A 21431-nucleotide genomic window follows, 5' to 3' on the forward strand; every position below is an offset into this window, starting at 1 on the left:
TGAACCGTTTTGTCTGGCTGAGCTCAAGTAGAATATAAAACAAAAGTGGAAGCATTTTTTAGTTTAAATGGTCTAAATACATTTGCAAAAGGCACAAAAGAGAGCAAAGTAAACACTGCACAACAGAAGAATACACTGGAAAAAGAAAAGATGCTGAATTGGACACACTGTAGCCACCAGTGAATATTATAAATGCTTAGCTTAAATGTCTGTAATATATTCATGCTCACATGTTTGCACTGGGACCACTTGCTATCAGCTTTCATTTACCACACGGAGGCTTCATTCCTCTGCAGGAACTGTAAAGTGAAAATCCACATCCCCCAAAGTCGAAATCCAAAAACAAGAGACAATCACAAACCACTTCAGTAAAATTAAGCTTTGCTTTATATATGACAAAACTCCAAAGGTAATGAAACATTTTAGCTTTAAAAAACATTATTTGGGGGCACCTGGGTGGCTCAGTCGGTTAAGCATCCGACGTCCGCTCAGGTCATGATCTCACGGTTCATGGGTTCAAGTCCCACGTCGGGCTCTGTGCTGACAGCTCACAGCCTGGAGCCTGCTTTGAGTTCTCTCCCTCTCTCTGTTTCTCCCTCTCTCTGCCCCTCCCCACTCATGCTCTGCCTTTCTCTCTCAAAAACAAACAAAAATTTTTTAAAAAATTATTTGATATTTTATGCTTATTTACTTGTTACTTTCTGTCTAGTAGATTACACTCAACAAATATTTTTGAATGAATAAATGAATGAATAAATTCACCATCAACAATTTATTTGAAAAGAATAGGGTGATGTACCTTACATTTTTGGACAGAAAGCTTCCAAAATTCCATTTAATTCTTTTCTGAGCTTTCCTCCTTAGGCAAAATAAGTCAACAGATTCACATACACAGATAACCACAATGAGACAGCTAAAGCAAAAAGAACAATAGTAGTCACGAGTATATCTACTGCTGAGGCCCTAGCTTACTTCTCATGAAGCAAAACCCACTTATTAGAATAGCTTCCATAGGTACCATCATGAGGTACTACTTCACATCTCTTAGAGGGAAGGGAAGGGAAGGGAAGGGAAGGGAAGGGAAGGGAAGGGAAGGGAAGGGAAGAAGGAAGGGAAGGGAAGAAGGAAGGAAGGAAGGAAGGAAGGAAGGAAGGAAGGAAAGAAAGAAGGAAGAAAAAAATAAGGGGAGGGGAAGGGAGGGAAGGGAAAAGGGAAAGAAGGAAGGGGAAGAAAGGAAGGAAGAAAGAAAGGAAAAAAAATAAGGGAAGAGAAGGGAAGGGGAGGGGAGGAAGGAAGGAAGGAAAGCCAAACAAGTATTAAAGAGTTAAAGACGTGGAGAAAAGAGAACCCTTGTGCACTGCTGCTGGGAATGCAAACTGGTGCAGCCACTGTGAAAAACAGTGTGGAGGTTACTCAAAAAGTTAAAACTAGAATTACTCTCTGATCCAGCAATTCCACTTCTGGGTATTTACCCAAAAGAAATGAAAGCACTAACTCAAAAAGATATCTGCACCCCCATGTCCACAACAGCATTATATACAACAGTCAAGATAAGGAAACAATCTAAGTGTCCATCAAAAGATGAATGGATAAAGAAGGTGTGATATTTATACACAATGGAATATTATTCAGCCATTAAAAAGAAAGAAATCCTGCCATGTGTGACAACATGAATGGACTCGGACCAGGAGGGCATTATGCTGAGTAAAATAAGTCAGACAACGACATGCCATATGAGCTCACTTAGTATGTAGAATATAAAAAAATTAAAACACCAAACTCACAGATAGAGAACAGACTGGTGGTTGCCAAAGGCAGGGAGTGCAGAGTGGGTGAAATGGGTAAACACACTTCCAGTTATAGAACTAGTAAATCGTGGGGAGATAAGGTACAGTATGATGACTAATAGTAATACGGTGGTGTATATATGAAAGTTGCTGAGAGATTTTAAAAGCTCTCATCACAAGGGGAAAACACTGTAATCATATGCAGGGATAGATGCTCACTAGAGTTACTGGGACTTACTAGATTTACTGTGCTAATCATTCCGCAATATACACATATGCCAAGTCATTATGTTGTGCTCCCAAAACTAATACAATGTTATATGTCAATTACATCTCGATTACAAAACAAAAAACCCCAAAACTATGAAATATACACTAAAACAACAACAACTCACTGCTGGTGCAATGATTATGGTACATCAGTGTTGGCAATAGGGGTGGCAGCAACAGTAGCTGCCGTTATTGTTGAATTCTTCTCAATTCTGTACAATTAAAATTCAAAAATTATATGCCAACTTCAATCTGTGACAGAGAGCACAGAAAGGAGGTGACTTCTCCATGGTCCATTAAGAGTTACCAGTAGGGATGAGCTACAACCCAACTCTCCTGACTTGTCCAATGATGAACCCAATCCCTGTGTGCAAACGTAAGGATCTGGACACAAGACACACAGACTTTAACTTTTTCAGTTTCTAGCACTGCACTGGAACATTTGATTGAATGATGATTACAACTGCCATCGGGTGCCTATATTACCTCATTTCTATTTATTCTGTGAAAGATTAATATGAAATCCTACTGCCTTTGAAGTTGATATTGTACAGATATAGCATTTTAACATTTTCTAACTCAACGATTCAGAATTCTAGCTAAATACCATAATTGTCTGTAAGCCTTCTATAAATACAGAGAACTGGCCTTCATCTCAGACATTCTGAATCAGAATAAACCACAGTACCTGCTCTGGAAAAAGATAGTCTAGATAGTCTAGAGAAACATCTCTAGATATCTCTAAAGAACAGAAATGAACCACAGGGACCTCAAATATATAAATATCAGAAACAGGCTATAAAACAAAAATTCTTAACCAAGTTTACAGATATAAATGCTAAACCTGAAAATTTCAGCAGAGAACTGGAAATGATTTTTTTTAAAGACACTGTAAATTTGAAGAAAAACCAAGTAGATACTCTGAAACTGACAAATACCATGACTGAAACTAGGCCACTGATGAATGAGTTTAACAGCAATCAGACATGGTTGAAAAAAAGAATTAGTGACAGAAGAAAACTGTCTCTAGCAAAATACACTAAACACAGAAGAGAGGGCAAGCAAAATAAAGTCTATAGAAAATAGGCAGATGGACAGAGAACAGAACAGAGGCAAAAATCTACAGGGATAATGGCTCAGAGTTTTCCAAAATTGATGGGGAGTAAAAAATCCACAGGTTCAAGAAACCCAATAAGTCCCAAGAATAAATAAACCCATAAAAATAAACAGAATAATCAGGCACATCAAAATAAAAGTAGAGGAAACACAAGAGAAAGAAGAAAATCTGAAAAGAAGCCAGAGAAATAAACAAAGGTCATGGGAGTGATAATGTGAGCCACAAGGAAGTCAATGAAGTCTTGCACGCACTACAGGAACTGCCAACCTCAAATTCCATACCCAGTGAAAATAGCCTGAAGGATGAAGGTGAGGTGAAGACACCTGCAGACAGAATAACAGGGGCAGCCAGCAGTGCACCTGGACTCAAGAAAATTTAAAGGTTGTACATTGTGGAAAAGGAAAATGATCCCAGATGGGAGGTCTGAGATCAAGGAATGAAGAGAAAAGAAAATGGTAAGTATGTCTAAATGATCACTAATGGTATAAATCAGGGAAGTAGCTAAAAAAAAAATGAAGAGAATTCAACTGAACAGTAATAACCAGTATGAAAATTATAAGGGAGTCTCAGAGTTAAAGTGTTCTGAAGTTCTTATACTATTCAGCAAAAAAGTAAAGATTCCAATTAAGCTTCAACTCTGAATGAATCTCAAATAATTGTGATGAGTAAAAGAAACCATACAGGAAAGAGTACATACTGCATGACTACTGTATAAAAACTCTGGAAAATACTATGTAATCTAAGATATTAAGGAACAGGAGGACACAAGGAAACTCTTGGGGATGATGGATATGTTCATTATCTTGAGAGTGGTGAAGCTTTCATGAGTTTTTATTTTAATATGTGCAGCTATTGACAATTACACGTAGGAGCTGTTCTTGGAAGAAAATATTGTGGGGTGCAGTGAAAATAGTACTTGAAAGCAAAATTCACAATTTTAAAAATGTACATCAAGAATGTTTCCCAGGTTCTACACTGATCGACTGGAGGAAATTAAACAGAGCAGGGAACTGAGGAAGAGACAAAGTCTGTTTTGTTTTGTATGGGAGAATAGCAGTGGGTGGAAAATAGCTAAAGACAAAGATAACAAGTTCATATTTAGAAAAAAGAAAACATCTTTTAGAGAGCTGGATATTCACATCGAAAATCTGAGGTGGGGACGGGGTAGTCAAGGCTGGAAATGTTTTTCTGTCTCCCAAATTGCTTGTGAAAATGCTGTTCACATCAATAAAAGCTCTTTTTTTTTTTTTTTTTTTTTTTTAATTTTTTTTTTCAACGTTTATTTATTTTTGGGACAGAGAGAGACAGAGCATGAACGGGGGAGGGGCAGAGAGAGAGGGAGACACAGAATCGGAAACAGGCTCCAGGCTCTGAGCCATCAGCCCAGAGCCCGACGCGGGGCTCGAACCCACGGACCGCGAGATCGTGACCTGGCTGAAGTCGGACGCTTAACCGACTGCGCCACCCAGGCGCCCCAATAAAAGCTCTTTTAAGGAAGGAGCCAAGATGGCGTAACAGCATGGAAGCTTTTAGTGCATCTCGCGTCCATGAAATACAGCCAGACCAACACTAAACCATCCTACACACCTAGAAAACTGATTGGAAGATTAACACAACAATCTGCACAACCTGAACTACAGAATTCAGCAGGTATGCTACACAAAGAGCTGAACTTGGGGAGCAAGAAGCCCCGAAAGGTAGGAAACCCCTTTTGTGGACAGAGAGAGGACGAGACTGGGGAGGGGGGGAGCATACAGGAAAAGCACCCCTCCCCAAAAGCAACTGGAGAGAAAGTGGAAAATTGGAAACACCTGCAGCAACTCAACTAAAAAGGGAGAAAGGAGAAAGGAGAGGGTTTAAATTCCATTAAGACTGTGAACAAGGGGAGCGCAAAGGCTGCAACTCCACAGCTCGATACCTAGAGGTGCTCTGGTGGGAAGGGTGAATCCCCAGGAACAGAGCGGGGTCTGGGAGGTTCTCAGGCCACACAGGGAAAAGCAGTTCCACTGCTGGAAGGACATTTGGTAGAGACTGTTGAAGCCACCTGGTCCCAGAAGACCCCGGAAGGTGGCCACATTCGCTGGTGCTGGGACAAGGTCGTTAAGGGTACAGCCTGGTGCCAGATTTCGGTTGCGATTTTCCACAATCCCTGAGACGCTGCTGCTACGCTATATCTCATGAACTTTTTCTGGGGCGGGCTGGCATCTGCCTGCAGTCTCGGGGCACCAGCAACAACAGGGTCCAGCGGGCGTACCTGGGTACAGCCTATATTTGGCCGGTGCTTGGTGAAACCCTCCTGCAGAGGGGAGGAATGGGTCAAAGCCGCAGACCTTGGAAGTAAGGGGCCGGGGAAAACTGCTGCATCTGAGACAAGGCTTGGGAGAGAGGTACTGCCTGGGGTGTGGTCAGAGAGAGTAAAGAAGCGGGGAGTGAACGAGAGCTGAAGGCAGACGACGGTGCGCAATTGCCTATCCAGGAGAACACGCTGGGAAGCTGGGTGGCACCATTTTCACCGCTCCCGAGCATGTGAATACGCACCTATGAGCGCCGCAACAATCCACTCCAGTAGGCTAGCAGCGCCATCTAGTGGAGAGCGGAGCTGTTATACCAAGTCCCACCCAACTGGGACAGCTTCGCTCTTCAAGAACACAAACCTCACTGTCGGCTTAATTTATGGACTATAAAGAGCTATGCAGACTGACTTCTAGGGGAAAACGAAGCAATTTCAGTCCTACTTCAATCTGTTAGCAGGTTCATCTATTCAATTTTCTTTCTTTTTCCTTTTTCTCTTTTACAAATCTTTTCTTTTTCTTGAATACAGAAAGAGAAAAAATTCATTTTTATTTTCAATTTTCATTAAAAATGTCTTTAATTTTTATTACTATATTTTTTCTTTTGTGTAATTTTTTTCAAATTCTACTTTACTTCCATCATTTTATTTTAGTCTACTTCAGTGTATTCACCGTTTCAAATTTTCAAACAATTTCCTTTTTTTCCTTTCTTTTTCTTTATTGTTTCTTTTTTTTCTTGAATGAAGAGAAAAACTTCATTTTTACTTTCAATTTCTATTAAAAATATTCTTATTTAATTTTCATTACTATATTTTTTGCTTTTATGTAAATTTTTTCAAATTCTACTTTACTTCCATCATTTTATTTTAGTCTACTACACCATATTCACTTTTTCAAATTTTCAAACAATTTCTTTTTTCTTTTTCTTTTCTTTTTTTTATTTTTTTTCTCTTTTTTGTTTCTTTTCTTTTTTCTTAAATGCAGAAAACAAAAAAATTCATATTTATTTTTAATTTTTATTAAAAATATTTTTCTTTAATTTTTTCTACTATATTCTTTACTTCTGTGTATGTTTTTTCAAATTCTATTTTACCCCCATCATCTTGTTTTAGTCTACTTCAGTGTATTCATCTTTTCAAATTCTCAAACAATATCCTTTTTTTTTTCTCTCCCACCCCCCTTTTTTTTCTCTAATCTGTCAAACCACTTTCAACACCCAGACCAAAACACACCTAGGATCTAGCATCATCTATTCGATTTTTGTGTATGTGTGAGTTTTTAATTTCAACTTAATATTTTTAAAATTTTAATTTGTTAATTTCAATTTTTCTCACTCATTAATTCCTTTTCTCCATTCAAAATGACAACACGAGGGGCGCCTGGGTGGCGCAGTCGGTTAAGCGTCCGACTTCAGCCGGGTCACGATCTCGCGGTCCGTGAGTTCGAGCCCCGCGTCGGGCTCTGGGCTGATGGCTCAGAGCCTGGAGCCTGTTTCCGATTCTGTGTCTCCCTCTCTCTCTGCCCCTCCCCCGTTCATGCTCTGTCTCTCTCTGTCCCAAAAATAAATAAAAAAACAAAATGACAACACGAAAGAATTCACCCCAAAAGAAAGAGCACGAAGAAACGACAGCCAAGGATTTAACCAACACAGACATAAGCAAGATGTGTGAACCAGAATTTAGAATCACGATAATAAGAATACTAGCTGGAGTCAAAAATAGATTAGAATCCCTCACTGCAGAGATAAAAGAATAAACAATAGCCAGAATGAAGTTAAATATGCTATAACTGAGCTGCAATCACGGTTGGATGCAGCGGCAGCACGGATGGACAAGGCAGAACAGAGAATCAGTGATATAGAGGACAAAATTTATAGAGAATAACGAAGCAGGAAAAAAGAGGGAGATTAAGGCAAAAGAGCACGATTTAAGAATTAAAGAAATCAGTGACTCATTAAAAAGAAACAACATCAGAATCATAGGGGTCCCAGAAGAGGAAGAGAGAGAAATAGGGGTAGAAGGTTATGTGAGCAAATCATAGCAGAAAACTTTCCTAACCTGGGGAAAGACACAGACATCAAAATCCAGGACTCCCATTAGATTCAACAAAAACTGACCATCAACAAGGCAGATCATAGTCAAACTCACAAAATACTCAGGCAAGGAGAGGATCCTGAAGGCAGCAAGGGAAAAATGTCCCTAACATACAAGAGAAGACAGATCAGGTTTGCAGCAGACCTATCCACAGAAACTTGGCAGGCCAGAAGGGAGTGGAGGGATATATTCAGTGTGCTGAATCAGAAATATGCAGCCAAGAATTCTTTATCCAGCAAGGCTGTCATTCAAAACAGAAGGAGAGATAAAAAGTTTCCCAGACAAACAAAAATTAAAGGAGTTTGTGACCACTAAACCAGCCCTGCAAGAAATTTTAAGGGGGACTCTCTGAGAGAAAAGATGAAAAAAAAAAAAAATATATATATATATATATATAAATATCAAAAGCAACAAAAGATTAGAAAGGACCAGAGAACACCACCAGAAACTCCAACTCTACAAGCATCATAATGGCAATAAATTCATATCTTTCAGTATTCACTCTAAACGTCAATGGACTCAATGCTCCAATCAAAAGACATAGGGTAACAGAATGGTTAAAAGAACAAGATCCATCTATATGCTGTTTACAAGAGACCCACTTTAGACCTAAAGACACCTTCAGATGGAAAAGGGATAGAAAACCATCTATCATGCTAATGGTCAACAAAAGAAAGCTGGAGTAGCCATACTTATATCAGACAAGCTAGACTTTAAAATAAAGACTGTATCAAGGGATGCAGAAGGGCATTATATCATAATCAAGGGGTCTATAGACCAAGAAGACCTGACAATTGTAAACATTTATGTGCCAAATGTGAGAGCACCCAAATATATAAATCAATGAATCACAAACATCAAGGAACTCATCGATAGTAATACCATCACAGTAGGAGACTTCAACATCCCACTCACTGCAATGGACAGATCATCTAATCAGAAAACCAACAAGGAAACAATGGCTTTGAATGACACACTGGACCAGATGGACGTAACAGATATATTCAGAATATTTCATCCTAAAGCAGCAGAATACACATTCTTCTCCAGTGCACATGACACATTCTCCAGAATAGACCATATACTGGGACACAAATCAGCCCTAAGTACAAAAAGATCAAGATCATACCGTGCATATTTTCAGACCACAATGCTATGAAACAAGAAATCAACCACAAGAAAAAATTTGGAAAGGTAACAAATACTTGGAGACGGAAGAACATCCTCCTAAAGAATGAATGGACTAACCAAGCAGTTAAAGAGGAAAGCAAAAAGTATATGGAAGTCAATGAAAATGATAACACCACAACCCAAAACCTCCGGGACTCAGCAAAGGCAGTCATAAGAAGAAAGTATATAGCAATCCAGGCCTTCCTAAAGAAGGAAGAAAAATCTCAGATATACAACCTAATCTTACGCCTTAAGGAGCTGGAAAAAGAACAGCAAATAAAACCCAAAACAGGAAGAATACAGGAAATAATAAAGATTAGAGCAGAAATTAATGCTATCAAAACCAAAAAGACAGTAGAACATATCAAGGAAATGAGAAGCTGGTTCTTTGAAAGAATTAACAAAACTGATAAACCACTAGCCAGTTTGATCAAGAAGAAAAAGGAAAGGACCCAAATAAATAAAATCAAGAATGAAAGAGGAGAGATCACAACCAAAAAAACAGAAATAAAAACGATAATAAGAGAATATTATCGGGGCACCTGGGTGGCTCAGTCGGTTAAGTGTCCGACTGCCGTTCAGGTCATGATCTCGCTGTTTGTGGGTTCAAGCCCCACATCAGGCTCTGTGCTGACAGCACAGAGCCTGGAGCCTACTTCGGATTCTGTGTCTCCCTCTTTCTCTGCCCCTCCCCCGCTCATGCTGTGTGTCTCTCTTTGTGTCAAAAATAAATGAACATTAAAAAAAATTTTTTTTTAAAGAATATTATGGGGGCGCCTGGGTGGCGCAGTCGGTTAAGCGTCCGACTTCAGCCAGGTCACGATCTCGCGGTCCGTGAGTTCGAGCCCCGCGTCGGGCTCTGGGCTGATGGCTCAGAGCCTGGAGCCTGTTTCCGATTCTGTGTCTCCCTCTCTCTCTGCCCCTCCCCCGTTCATGCTCTGTCTCTCTCTGTCCCAAAAATAAATAAACTTTGAAAAAAAAAATTAAAAAAAAAAATAAATAAAGAATATTATGAGCAATTGTATGCCAATAAAATGGGTAATCTGAAAGAAATGGACAAATTCCTAGAAACATATATACTACCAAAACTGAAGCAGGAAGAAAAAGAAAACTTGAACAGACCCATAACCAGTAAGGAAATCGAATTAATAATCAAAAATCTGCCAAAAAACAAGAGTCCAGGGCCAGATGGCTTTCCAGGGGAATTCTACCAAACATTTAAGGAAGAGTTAACCTATTCTCTTGAAGCTGTTCCAAAAAATAGAAATGGAAGGAAAACTTCCAAACTCTTTCTATGAAGCCAGCCTTACCTTGATTCCAAAACCAGACAGATACCCACTAAAAAGGAGAACTATAGACCAATTTCCCTGATGAACATGGATGCAAAAATCCTCAACAAGGTATCAGTCAATGGGATCCAACAATACATTAAAAAAAATATTCACCACGACCAAGTGGGATTTATACCTGGGATGCAGGGCTGGTTCAATATCTGCAAAACAATTAACATGATGCATCACATCAATAAAAGAAAGGACAAGAACCATATGATCCTCTCAATAGATGCACAGGAAGCATTTGACAAAATACAGTATCCTTTCTTGATAAAAACCCTCAAGAGGGGTGCCTGGGTGACTCAGTTGGTTAAGCGTCCGACTTCAGCTCAGGTCATGATCTCACGGTTTGTGAGTTCAAGCCCTGCGTCGGGCTCTGTGCTGACAGCTTGAAGCCTGGAGCCTGCTTCGGATTCTGTGTCTCCCTCTCTCTGCCCCTCCCCTGCTCATGCTCTGTCTCTCTCTGTCTCAAAATAAATAAAAAGCATTAAAAAAAATGTTTTTTTAATAAATAAATAAAAATAAAAACCTTCAAGAAAGTAGGGATAGAAGGATCATACCTCGAGATCATAAAAGCCATATATGAATGACCCAACGCTAATATCATCCTCAATGGGGAAAAACTGAGAGCTTCCCCCTAAGGTCAGGAACAAGACAGGGATGTCCACTCTCGCCACTGTTATTCAACATAGTATTGGAAGTCTTAGCCTCTGCAATCAGACAACACAAAGAAATAAAAGGCATCCAAATCGGCCAGGAGGAAGACAAACTTTCACTCTTCGCAGATGACATGATACTCTATATGGAAAACCCAAAAGATTCCACCAAAAAACTGCTAGAACTGATTCATGAATTCGGCAAAGTGGCAGGGTATAAAATCAATGCACAGAAATCGGCTGCATTCCTATACACGAACAATGAAGCGACAGAAAGAGAAATCAAGGAATCAATTCCACTTACAGTTGCACAAAAAACTCATAAAATACCTAGGAATAAATCTAACCAGAGAGGTGAAAAATCTATACACTGAAAACTATAGAAAGCTTATGAAAGAAATTGAAGAAGACACCAAAAAATGGAAAAAGATTCCATGCTCCTGGATAGGAAGAACAAATATTGTTAAAATGGCGTTACTACCCAAAGCAATCTACACATTTAATGCAATCCCTATCAAAATAACACCAGCATTCTTCACAGAGCTAGAACAAACAATCCTAAAATTTGTATGGAACCAGAAAAGACTCTGAATAGCCAAAGCAATCTTGAAAAAGAAAACCAAAGCAGGAAGCATCACAATCCCAGACTTCAAGCTATACTACAAAGCCGTAATCATCAAGACAGTATGGTACTGGCACAAGAACAGACACTCAGATCAACAGAACAGAATAGAGAGCCCAGAAATGGACCCACAACTGTATGGCCAACTAATCTTTGACAAAACAGGAAAGAATATTCAATGGAATAAAGACAGTCTCTTCAGCAAGTGGTGCTGGGAAAACTGGACAGTGACATGCAGAAGAATGAACCTGGACCACTTTCTTACACCATACACAAAAATAAACTCAAAATGGATGAAAGACCTAAATGTAAGACAGAAAGCCATCGGGCGCGCCTGGGTGGCTCAGTCAGTTGAGCCTCCGACTTCGGCTCAGGTCATGATCTCGCTGTCCGTGAGTTCGAGCCCTGCGTCGGGCTCTGTGCTGACAGCTCAGAGCCTGGAACCTGTTTCGGATGCTGTGTCTCCCTCTCTCTCTGCCCCTCCCCCACTCATGCTCTGTCTCTCTCTGTCAATAATAAACATTAAATATTAAAAAAAAAAAAAAAAGACAGAAAGCCATCAAAATCCTCGAGGAAAAAGCAGGAAAAAATCTCTTAGATCTTGCCCGCAGCAACTTCTTACTCAACACATCTCCGGAGGCAAGGGAAACAAAAGCAAAAATGAACTATTGGGACCTCATCAAAATAAAAAACTTCTGCAAAGCAAAGGAAACAATCAGAAAGACTAAAAGGCAACCGACAGAATGGGAGAAGATATTTGCAAATGACATATCAGATAAAGGGTTAGTATCCAAAATCTATAAAGAACTTATCAAACTCAACACCCAAAAAACAAATAATCCCGTGAAGAAATGGGCAAAAGACATGAATAGACGCTTCTCCAAAGAAGACATCCAGATGGCCAACCGACACAAGAAAAAATGCTCCACAACACTCATCACCAGGGAAATACAAATCAAAACCACAATGAGATACCACCTTACACCTGTCAGAATGTCTAACATGAACAACTGAGGCAACAACAGATGTTGGCGAGGATGCGGAGAAAGAGGATCTCTTTTGCATTGTTGGTGGCAGTGCAAGCTGGTGCAGCCACTCTGGAAAACAGTATGGAGGGTCCTCAAAAAACTAAAAATAGAACTACCCTATGACCCAGCAATTGCACTACTAGGCATTTATCCAAGGGATACAGGTGTGCTCTTTCGAAGGGACACGTGCACCCCCATGTTTATAGCAGCACTATCGACAATAGCCAAAGTATGGAAAGAGCCCAGATGTCCATCGATGGAGGAGTGGAAAAAGAAGATGTGGTATATATATACAATGGAGTAGTACTCGGCAATCAAAAAGAATGAAATCTTGCCATCTGCAACTACGTGGATGGAACTGGAGGGTATTATGCTAAGTGAAATTAGTCCATCAGAAAAAGACAAATACCAGATGACTTCACTCATATGAGGCCTTTAAGAGACAAAACAGATGAACATAAAGGAAGGGAAACAAAAATAATATAAAAACAGGGAGGAGGACAAAACAGAAGAGACTCATAAATATGGAGAACAAACAGAAGGTTACTAGAAGGGTTGTGGGAGGGGGGATGGCCTAAATGAGTGAGGGGCACTAAGGAATCTACTCTTGAAATCATTGTTGCACTACATGCTAACTAATTTGGATGTAAAGTTTAAAAAATAAAAAACAAAATTTAAAAAAATAAAAATAAAAGCTCTTTTAAGAGGTTATCTATTTGACCAACCAACTGGCTCCATTACTTCTAGAAAGTACACTCACGCCCTGAGTGTCTGCTGATCCTCGGCCACTCTCCAACACGCTCTCGGACCTCTACTCTCACCGGCTGGGCTGTACCTGAGCAAGTGAAGCACTCTGTGCCATCCACAAATGTTCTGTGGTTACTCGATTTAATCATCTGTTATGCAAACCGATGAAACTGACTTAAGAGAAGATAGGTTTTTTTCTCTATAAATCAGGTTGAATGCTGTTGAAAGACTCAGTAGAAGTGGGCAAAATAATAAACGTTGTAACAGATGTGACAGTTCAATAATAAAACCTTAGAAATAAAAACATCAAAACCTAAAACTTTAAAAAAACTAAAACCTATGGAAGGTTCCATAGATGTCTTCAAGCTTTTGCTTCACTTTAAAGGAATGAAAACTGTAAAGACAAGGCAGACCGTGGACTCTCACAGAAAGGACCTACGTCAAAATACTGGTGAGTAAATTTATATGTGAGGTAAAACAAAACGTTTACAATACATATGTATCTTTACTAATATTATCCCCAAATCAGTGACTTCTCAATAAGCAGGCAACCAGTGGATCCAACTACATCTCCTAAAATTGACTCTATTGTAGTTTTCTGCACTCAACTGATAAATTTTATTCTAGTTCTACATACCTGGAGTGACAATAATGCTGCTATCTTGCTACAAAGCAAATGTACGAATTCTACCTGAAAAGATCCAAGAATTGGTACTTAGAAGACCTCGAATACAACAAAATATTCTATTTTATGATGTCGCACCACGAAACAGACTCTGTTAGCAGATTACTGGCCAAAATAGACATATCTCTTTGCCATTATCCTTACTGTAAGGGCATGAATATTACTGCATATAAAGGAGATAAAGAGTACACTTTAAAAACTGTCAGCAGACCCTCATTTGCCCAACTGACACAAAAGGGAATTTTGGCTCCCAAGAGACCTTGTAAGATGAGAAAATTACACAAATACAGGAAATCTTCCGAACACAAGTTTGAGAAAATACTTAAGTGAAAACAGAATTTGATTATAAAAATGAACATGACCAAGTAAGGGAAAGCATTTATTTCTGGCCCACAAACCAGCAGACCTACTCATCCACAGAAGTTCTGAATGTTAGGGACACACTGGATAAAAAGAAAAATGAAGATGTGGCCCAATGCCATGTTGACTGTACTATAACGAAAATAACTGTCCAGGGCGCCTGGGTGGCTCAGTCGGTTGAGCGTCCGACTTTGGCTCAGGTCATGCTCTCACAGTCCGTGGGTTTGAGCCCTTCATCGGGCTGTGCTGACAGCTCAGAGCCTGGAGCCTGCTTTAGATTCTGTCTCTCTCCGTCTCTCTCTCTGCCCCTCCCCTGCTCACATGTGCTCTCTCTCCCTCTCTCTCCCCCTCTCTCAAAATAAACAAATAAACTTTGAAAAAAATGTTAAAAATTTTTAAAATAAGATAAAAATCTTGAAAAAAAGAAACCAATGTGAAAAATATTTACGGATAAACCAACTTCTTATAAAATTAGTACTTCTCTAAAGATCTCTGTGTTTAATTCCAGCAGCGATCTGTGCCCACTGTGGTAACCGTCTGGACAGTCTTTCCATGAATCTTGATGTGATACATACGGACTTGGCAGGGTGACAGAAGGTAACCAGACTTGCTATGGCTGATCAGTTTGTAATATATGTAAATATCAAATCATTACATCACACCTGAACTCAATATAATATTGTAAGTCAATTATACTCAAAAAAATTAGGAGTTCTCAGAAATTTTCTAGGAAAAGCAAGCAAGTCAAGAGCTAAATATAATCTCAAAGATTTTGGGCAAGGAGAAACAAACAAAACAAACACTAAAAAAAAAAAAAAAAGGTTATGCTGACAAATTATTACTGGGATAGACACTGTAATAAATTTCTTACAACAATTAAGGATGTCAAGGCTGAGAACATAGAGAAAAAAAGGACAGAAGTCTGGGAGCCAGTTCCAGGTCGGGGGTAAAGAACCAGCAATTGCACAGTAGGAAAAAGCAAACAGCACACGGCCCAGGTGTGACAGTGGGTACATTCAAGAGGAAAAGCTGAGGTCACTTTTCTGGTGACCACTGGAAATCTTATTTTGAGGCCATGGGAATGTAACCTTCCTTTTGATACACCTTCCAGGAAGGAGCCCCAGAAGTAGCTCCCCCTTAGTAAGACGTCTCTACATGTACCCAGTGCTCAGAGTTAGAACGCAGTCCGCATACGCTAGCCCCCAATCCTTCAGCCAGGCAAGAGCTGATGTTAATGCCATTTTTCATATGAGACAAAGGGCTCCAAATACAGTCAACTTTTTAAATAGCATGACAAACTTATCTGTCGAGTGAATATTTTTCCCCAAGTTAGAAAGATTCTCTACCCCTCAAAAACTCATTTACAAGAAAATCTGCTGTTCTTGTCATAATGTATAACATGGATGTTTTCCTGCTCTTACCAGGCCAGCTGTAACCAAAATCCCCACCATGCAAACTGGCAGCTAACAGTTATGTGCCTTCAGAGACACCAAGTGGAGACAACAATTACAGCAGATTATCGGTGCAGGTAAGGGGCACGTTGTCCCTTCTCTACAACTTTCGGCTGTGGGGGGACACTTAGTTCCCAGTCCTCCTATTTCCCCAGGAGGGGAGGGAATGTCCCCTGGAGTGAAAGTACAGAACATAGCAGGCTTTCCTCCCCACCCCACTCCCACCCCTAACTTCCCGGGAGAGAAGGCCTGGCTTCCACTGAGTGGCTTGCCTGGGGCCATGCATCTGGCTGAGCTCTTCCCTCTCTCTTTCAGATCTACCTGGCTTGCAGAACCTAATATATGCTCCTCCAAGTCCTGTTTTAGGGGAAGTCTCTGCCTCTATGAGGACAGTGTCCAGCCATCTGGCTGTGCCAGGGACAAGGACGACGTGTCTCTTAACTCAAAGGGGAAGTATTAACACGAACACGGCTACAGATCTAGGGCAGTCTGATCTCCAGTTATGTCTCCTTTCTCAGGTCAGTACACAGTTGAGAGGAAAGGACAAAGATGTTCTTTACTGACCCCCTAGAGCCATAAGCCAGTATTAAGAAGATAAAAATAAGCTAGACAAAGAAGACCTTTTTTTTTTCCTACCCATCCTCATTACTTTTTAAAGCATTTAATAAAAAATCCACACATGTAGCTGATACAATGGTTCTGTCTCATCAAATGACACCAGCTTGCTTGTCCCAGAATCAACATGATCACACGAGCTCAGCATGGGTTAACAAGCCAAAGCACTTGGGGCACCTGGGTGGCTCAGTCAGTTAAGTGTCTGACTCTTGGTTTTGGCCCAGGTCATGATCTCACAGTTCATGAGTTCCAGCCCCGCATCAGGCTCTGTGCTGACAGCCTGGAGCCTGCTTGGGATTCTCGCTCACTCACTCTCTCTCTCTCTTAAAATAAATATCCTTTAAACAAACAAACAAACAAACAAACAAACAAACAAACCCCCTAGTCAATAGTATCGGCCCTCAGCAACAAGATTAGATTTTGAGGCAACCTCTAGTTAGATCAGATGACCTCATATGTTAAGGGTTCTTCTGGACTTAAAGTTCTGATTTTTAACTAAAACTCTATCTGCAGTTTGCAACCATCACTGGAAATCACACTTTTCACATCTTCTTTAGTAGTTCAAGTAAAGTGCAGCGATACGAACAAGTCAATGAATACACATGAGCCACTTATTCTTTATCTGTAAAAATGAGGATATTACCGTGTACTGCTCAGGTGTCGTGAAGAGACCAAATCACTTAATATATGTGAAAAAGCATCAAAATTCTGGACACGCACATTTCTGTTTTGTTTCCTTTCTGCGTGGCCGGCAGCTACCGCCTTCCGCCACTAGATGGCAGTGCTGCATGGGTAAGGCCAGTCTGGATTGTAGTCAAGGGCTTCAGGTGAAATGTGTGAAAAATCAAATTACAGGGGTTTTCCTGGCATCCGATAAGGTAATAGAGTTGTAGATAGCTAATAAAAATGTGTGAACGTTTACCTCTGACCCCAGACTGAGAGAAACAATCTCATCCTCAAAAGCAGAATGTGTGTCAATATGAGCAGGAATTCCTGGGACAGAAAATAAAATAACATGTCACTTCATTTTTCCTTTTAGCAGATTTAAGATGACTCTAAATACAGCCTCTCATTACTATGGTTGAGAACACTGTGTGATAATCGGGAGTGGAGGATAATTTTAGTTAAAAGGAAACATTTAGGGTGAATGTGACTAAACAAAATCAAACTAAATCTCAACTAAAAATATCTTAACTTCATGATGAAGTGCCACTGGCACTCAATTTTGAAACCAAAACGTGAGAGTCACTGCTGACCTAGGACGATGACCCGGTCCCAGCCCGAGAGAAAGGTGTGAAAGATAAATACCAAAGTCACGTTCTCCTTGAACACTGGATCCCCAAGTACACGCAGGGCAAAAGCGACAGCCGGGTGTGAGGACCAAGCCTGTCAATAATTAACATGCGGCTTCCTCTACCCATTTCCCATCTATGTTAACTGAGTATTTCCTAGAAAAAGGAACTTTGCCACATGGTATGAGTACATAAAACAAGTAAGATGTACCCGTCCTCAAGGAACATACAGACCAAGAACACTGATAGGTAAACAGGCAATTATAATACATTGTGATAAAAGCAGGAAAAAAAACAAAACCCCACAATGTCTGACATTAGTCAGATCCTTAAGACCATTTCGTTACTACAAACATCAAATGGAGATGCTAATAAATGCAAAAAAATCAGGACCCTAAAGATTTTTTCACTGACGTACCATCCTAGAATTGTCTTCACCTTCTGAGGGGAAAGGAGAGACCAGGTATCTGTAAATTATTTGGATCCTCTATGACACTTGTCTCCTATGTCCTTAAAACAATCTCCCCCCTCTCTCAATGAAACGTAGAGAAGTGAACAAAAAAAGAAATCACAAAAAAAAAAAAAAAAAAAAAAAATCACACAGCAACTATGTCAGCCTGCTTACCTACATTTTGAGAAGCAAGTTCCTCAAGGGATTAACGTTTGCCTTACATGTAACAAACACAAGCAAATTACTGTGAAGAGATAGTTTGAGATAAAAAATAGTATCTTTGATTTTAGGGAGTTGCATACTCTACTTCATTATGAAATATGTGGTTGGAGTATTAAAAGAAGAAGCACTCACCATGTCCAGGTTCATACTGGTTTACAGTCAACTGATCGGGTTTGTGTTTAATGTGACCTTCTTTCAACCATTTCTCCAAAATGCTATCACAAATGTCAGGAAGACCTGATGTCGGTAATCATAAAGGTGAAACATATTAAAATATTTACTTTGCATGTTTTACTCAAGAATAAAGTCACTGTGAGAAAAATCACGCAGCTTTTAATTTCGCAGTCAGATCCAAATGCAGCAATAGACCCATAACGCAGAACAAAATAAAAGCAAAACCTTCTTGAGAAGCTTCTGAAGTTATTTTGTTGATTTTAATCAATAAAGTATCCAAAAGAACACTTGTGCTGACTGAAAGGGCAGGCCTACGCCAGCCGACTCCATCTTGTTCTGTGTCCTTCACCTTGACCACACCTCCTCCCCTTGAGTAAACCCTCCCTCACCTGCCGGACCCTTCCCCAGGACCCCTCCCCAGCCAATCGGCTGAGGCCACAGCCATTACCTCACCAACTGCCCCCAGGCCCCAATAAAACCTTTGTCCTTTTGAAACTCGCACTCTTTCCCTGGTATCTCACCGCTGCGTCGGTGCAGGTAGGGGATTGAGCTCGAGCTAGCTCGAATAAAGGCTCTTTGCTTTTGCATCGGACTCGGCTCCCTAGTGGTCTTTGGGGATCACGAATTCTGGGCATAACACTGACAATTTTGGTATTTTGTAAAACAGCAATAAGATTATAAAAGTCACTATTATATACTAGACATTAGCCTGACCGCTCTTTTTAAATTATTTTAATTATTTTAAATTAAATTTAAATCTAACTTAGTTATTCCAAGTCATTTCCCTTTAGAAAAACACAGTTTTCAGGGCACCTGGCTGCTTCAGCTGATAAGACCATGAGACTCTTAATCTCCGGGTTGTGAGTTCAAGCCCCATGTTAGGTACAGAGATTACTTTAAAAAATAAAATATTAAAAAAAAAAAACACAAAACACAGCTTTCAAAGTAGAACCAACTTACTTTCACTGGAGTCAAAAATAACAGAAAGTTAAAAGTTTTACAGCATCAAATGTTGGCGTGGCGGGTGGGAGAGGAGGTACACGCTTGGTAAGAATATGTCGACACAGCTGCTTTAGGGGGCAATTTTTCAGTGTCTACTAACATTTTTAAATGAACACAACCTTGATCTAACTATTCTACTTCTCCTGGCTAACTGCATAACAGGCGGGCACAAAGACACTCACAGCAGCACTATTTATAACAGCTAACAACTAGAAACAACCTAAATGTCTACCAACAGGGAACTAACTGAATAAGCTACCGCTAAACACTGAATAAAATTAAAAAGCTGTATTAGATCTCCCAGACATTTAACGAAGGGAAAAGAACAAGCAGAAGGATACACACAATATGTGAACATACTACATATAACCACAACATAGTGAGTATGACATACTAACAACTTTACAGGTGTCCCTGGTGGGATGTAAAGTCATTTGTTACAGGACTGGAATAAAATGTACTAGCCGATTAACAGTACTACTTCTGAGAAGTATGCGACTAAGGATGGTGTTCAAGAGGGACTTCAGCCTTGGCTATATGTATCCCGTTTTGATAACAAAACTGCACTACGTATGCAATTTAAATGTTTTAAATTTAACCAGTTATCTCACCAGTTTACCTAGAAATGACAAATGAAACATACTATGACATCCTTCCAATAGATTAAATCTTTCTTTTCTGACTCAGCATTTGTCACCGATTCACAATTACTTACCCCCAGGTAATGGCTTGCCTCTATCCACATTGTTGTTTTCATAGTGGAATTCATAACCAAAGTGCTTTACTCTTCTGTGCTTTAAAGATTTTTGAACTATACGAAGAGAAGAAAATAAACTACTTGAGAGAAAAAGAATTGCATTTCTTTGTATATTCAAAGTCAAAATTGTGAGTAAAGATTCCCTTAGTAATAGTAATTTTTGCTAACTGCTAAATTATTGTCGTTAATAAAATTAACCACTCTACCTCATCTCTGCTACATTTTCAGTCTAAAATTGTGACAATCCCTTTTTTCACTCCAGTCAACTTTAAAGAGTTAAACACAAACACTGCCAATCACAAGACCATTAAAGATCCGGAAAGAGGGTAACTAATTTGCAAGACTCTCCAGGAGGCTTTTACTGCATTGTGAACTGGTGATTCCTCACAGGAAATGTGCCTTAGAGGGGAGAGGATCAACTAAGATAATACAGGTGAAAGGGCTTATCTGTGTTAGCTCTACAAAAGTTAGCTAATAAATATTAATTAGTTTGGAGCTTAAAATTGATAGTTATATAAATGTCATTTATGATTAATGCTCCTAAGAATTATTGGTATGACTTGCCTAATATTAGATCTAGGCTACTCCCAATAATTTTGAGGAAATATTAGAAGTTTTAATAAAGCAAAGGAGGAGGAGGAAAGAAGGAGCAGTAACGTGGTATTTTGCAGAGACACTGAACACATTTTAAAAGTTTTACTTACCATTTTGATTGCCTGTATCTTCTGTCCAGTTAATACTTTCCAAAAGCATTTTCTCATCCTCAGAAGAAATAATTTCTTCTACTACCATGAGGCCTGGAGGTAAGGCCTGAAGCCCCAACTCTTTCCATTGTGCTGTGGGAAACCAAATTAAAACAGTCACATACAAAACTTACAGTTTCTAAATACAAATAATTCTATCCATAGCCATTTATGAGATCCTAAAATTCCCAATCCTTATATTCATAAATAAGAACACTAGAGGCACATGACATAGGAAAATATAAAAATAAAGACCAAGATAAAAATCATGGTACATTTTATCCACTACAGTTACCAACAGCAAATAAAACAATATTTACTTCAATATTATTTGAACACAATTGAGTTTTTTTTTTTAATTTTTTTTAACATTTATTTATTTTTGAGAGACAGAGCATGAGCAGGGGAGGGACAGACAGAGAGGGAGACACAGAAACCGAAGCAGGTTCCAGGCTCTGAGCTGTCAGCACAGAGCCCCACGTGGAGCTCTAACTCACAAACCGCAAATTCATGAGCAAAGTCAGATGCTTAACCAACTGAGCCACCCAGGCACCCCACGATTGA

General features: G+C 39.6%; 1 protein-coding gene across 13 annotated transcripts in view; it reads right to left on the bottom strand.

The window, feature by feature from the left end:
• Positions 1–21431, bottom strand: part of ALKBH8 (alkB homolog 8, tRNA methyltransferase) — a 71684-nt gene that overhangs the window by 37843 nt on the left and 12410 nt on the right. For all 13 annotated transcript variants that reach the window (XR_007156388.1, XM_047878626.1, XM_047878616.1 and 10 more), the window contains 4 exons: positions 20829–20960; positions 20083–20178; positions 18324–18428; positions 17149–17219 (listed from right to left, as the gene is read on the bottom strand). Coding sequence is in view for 12 of the 13 variants with exons in the window: in XM_047878626.1 (XP_047734582.1) it covers positions 17149–17219; positions 18324–18428; positions 20083–20178; positions 20829–20960 (404 nt within the window). In the remaining variant the exon portion in view is untranslated. The remainder of the gene's footprint in view (positions 1–17148; positions 17220–18323; positions 18429–20082; positions 20179–20828; positions 20961–21431) is intronic.

The sequence above is a fragment of the Prionailurus viverrinus genome, chromosome D1 (genome assembly GCF_022837055.1).
Source record: "Prionailurus viverrinus isolate Anna chromosome D1, UM_Priviv_1.0, whole genome shotgun sequence".
NCBI classification, from domain to species: Eukaryota; Metazoa; Chordata; class Mammalia; order Carnivora; family Felidae; genus Prionailurus; species Prionailurus viverrinus.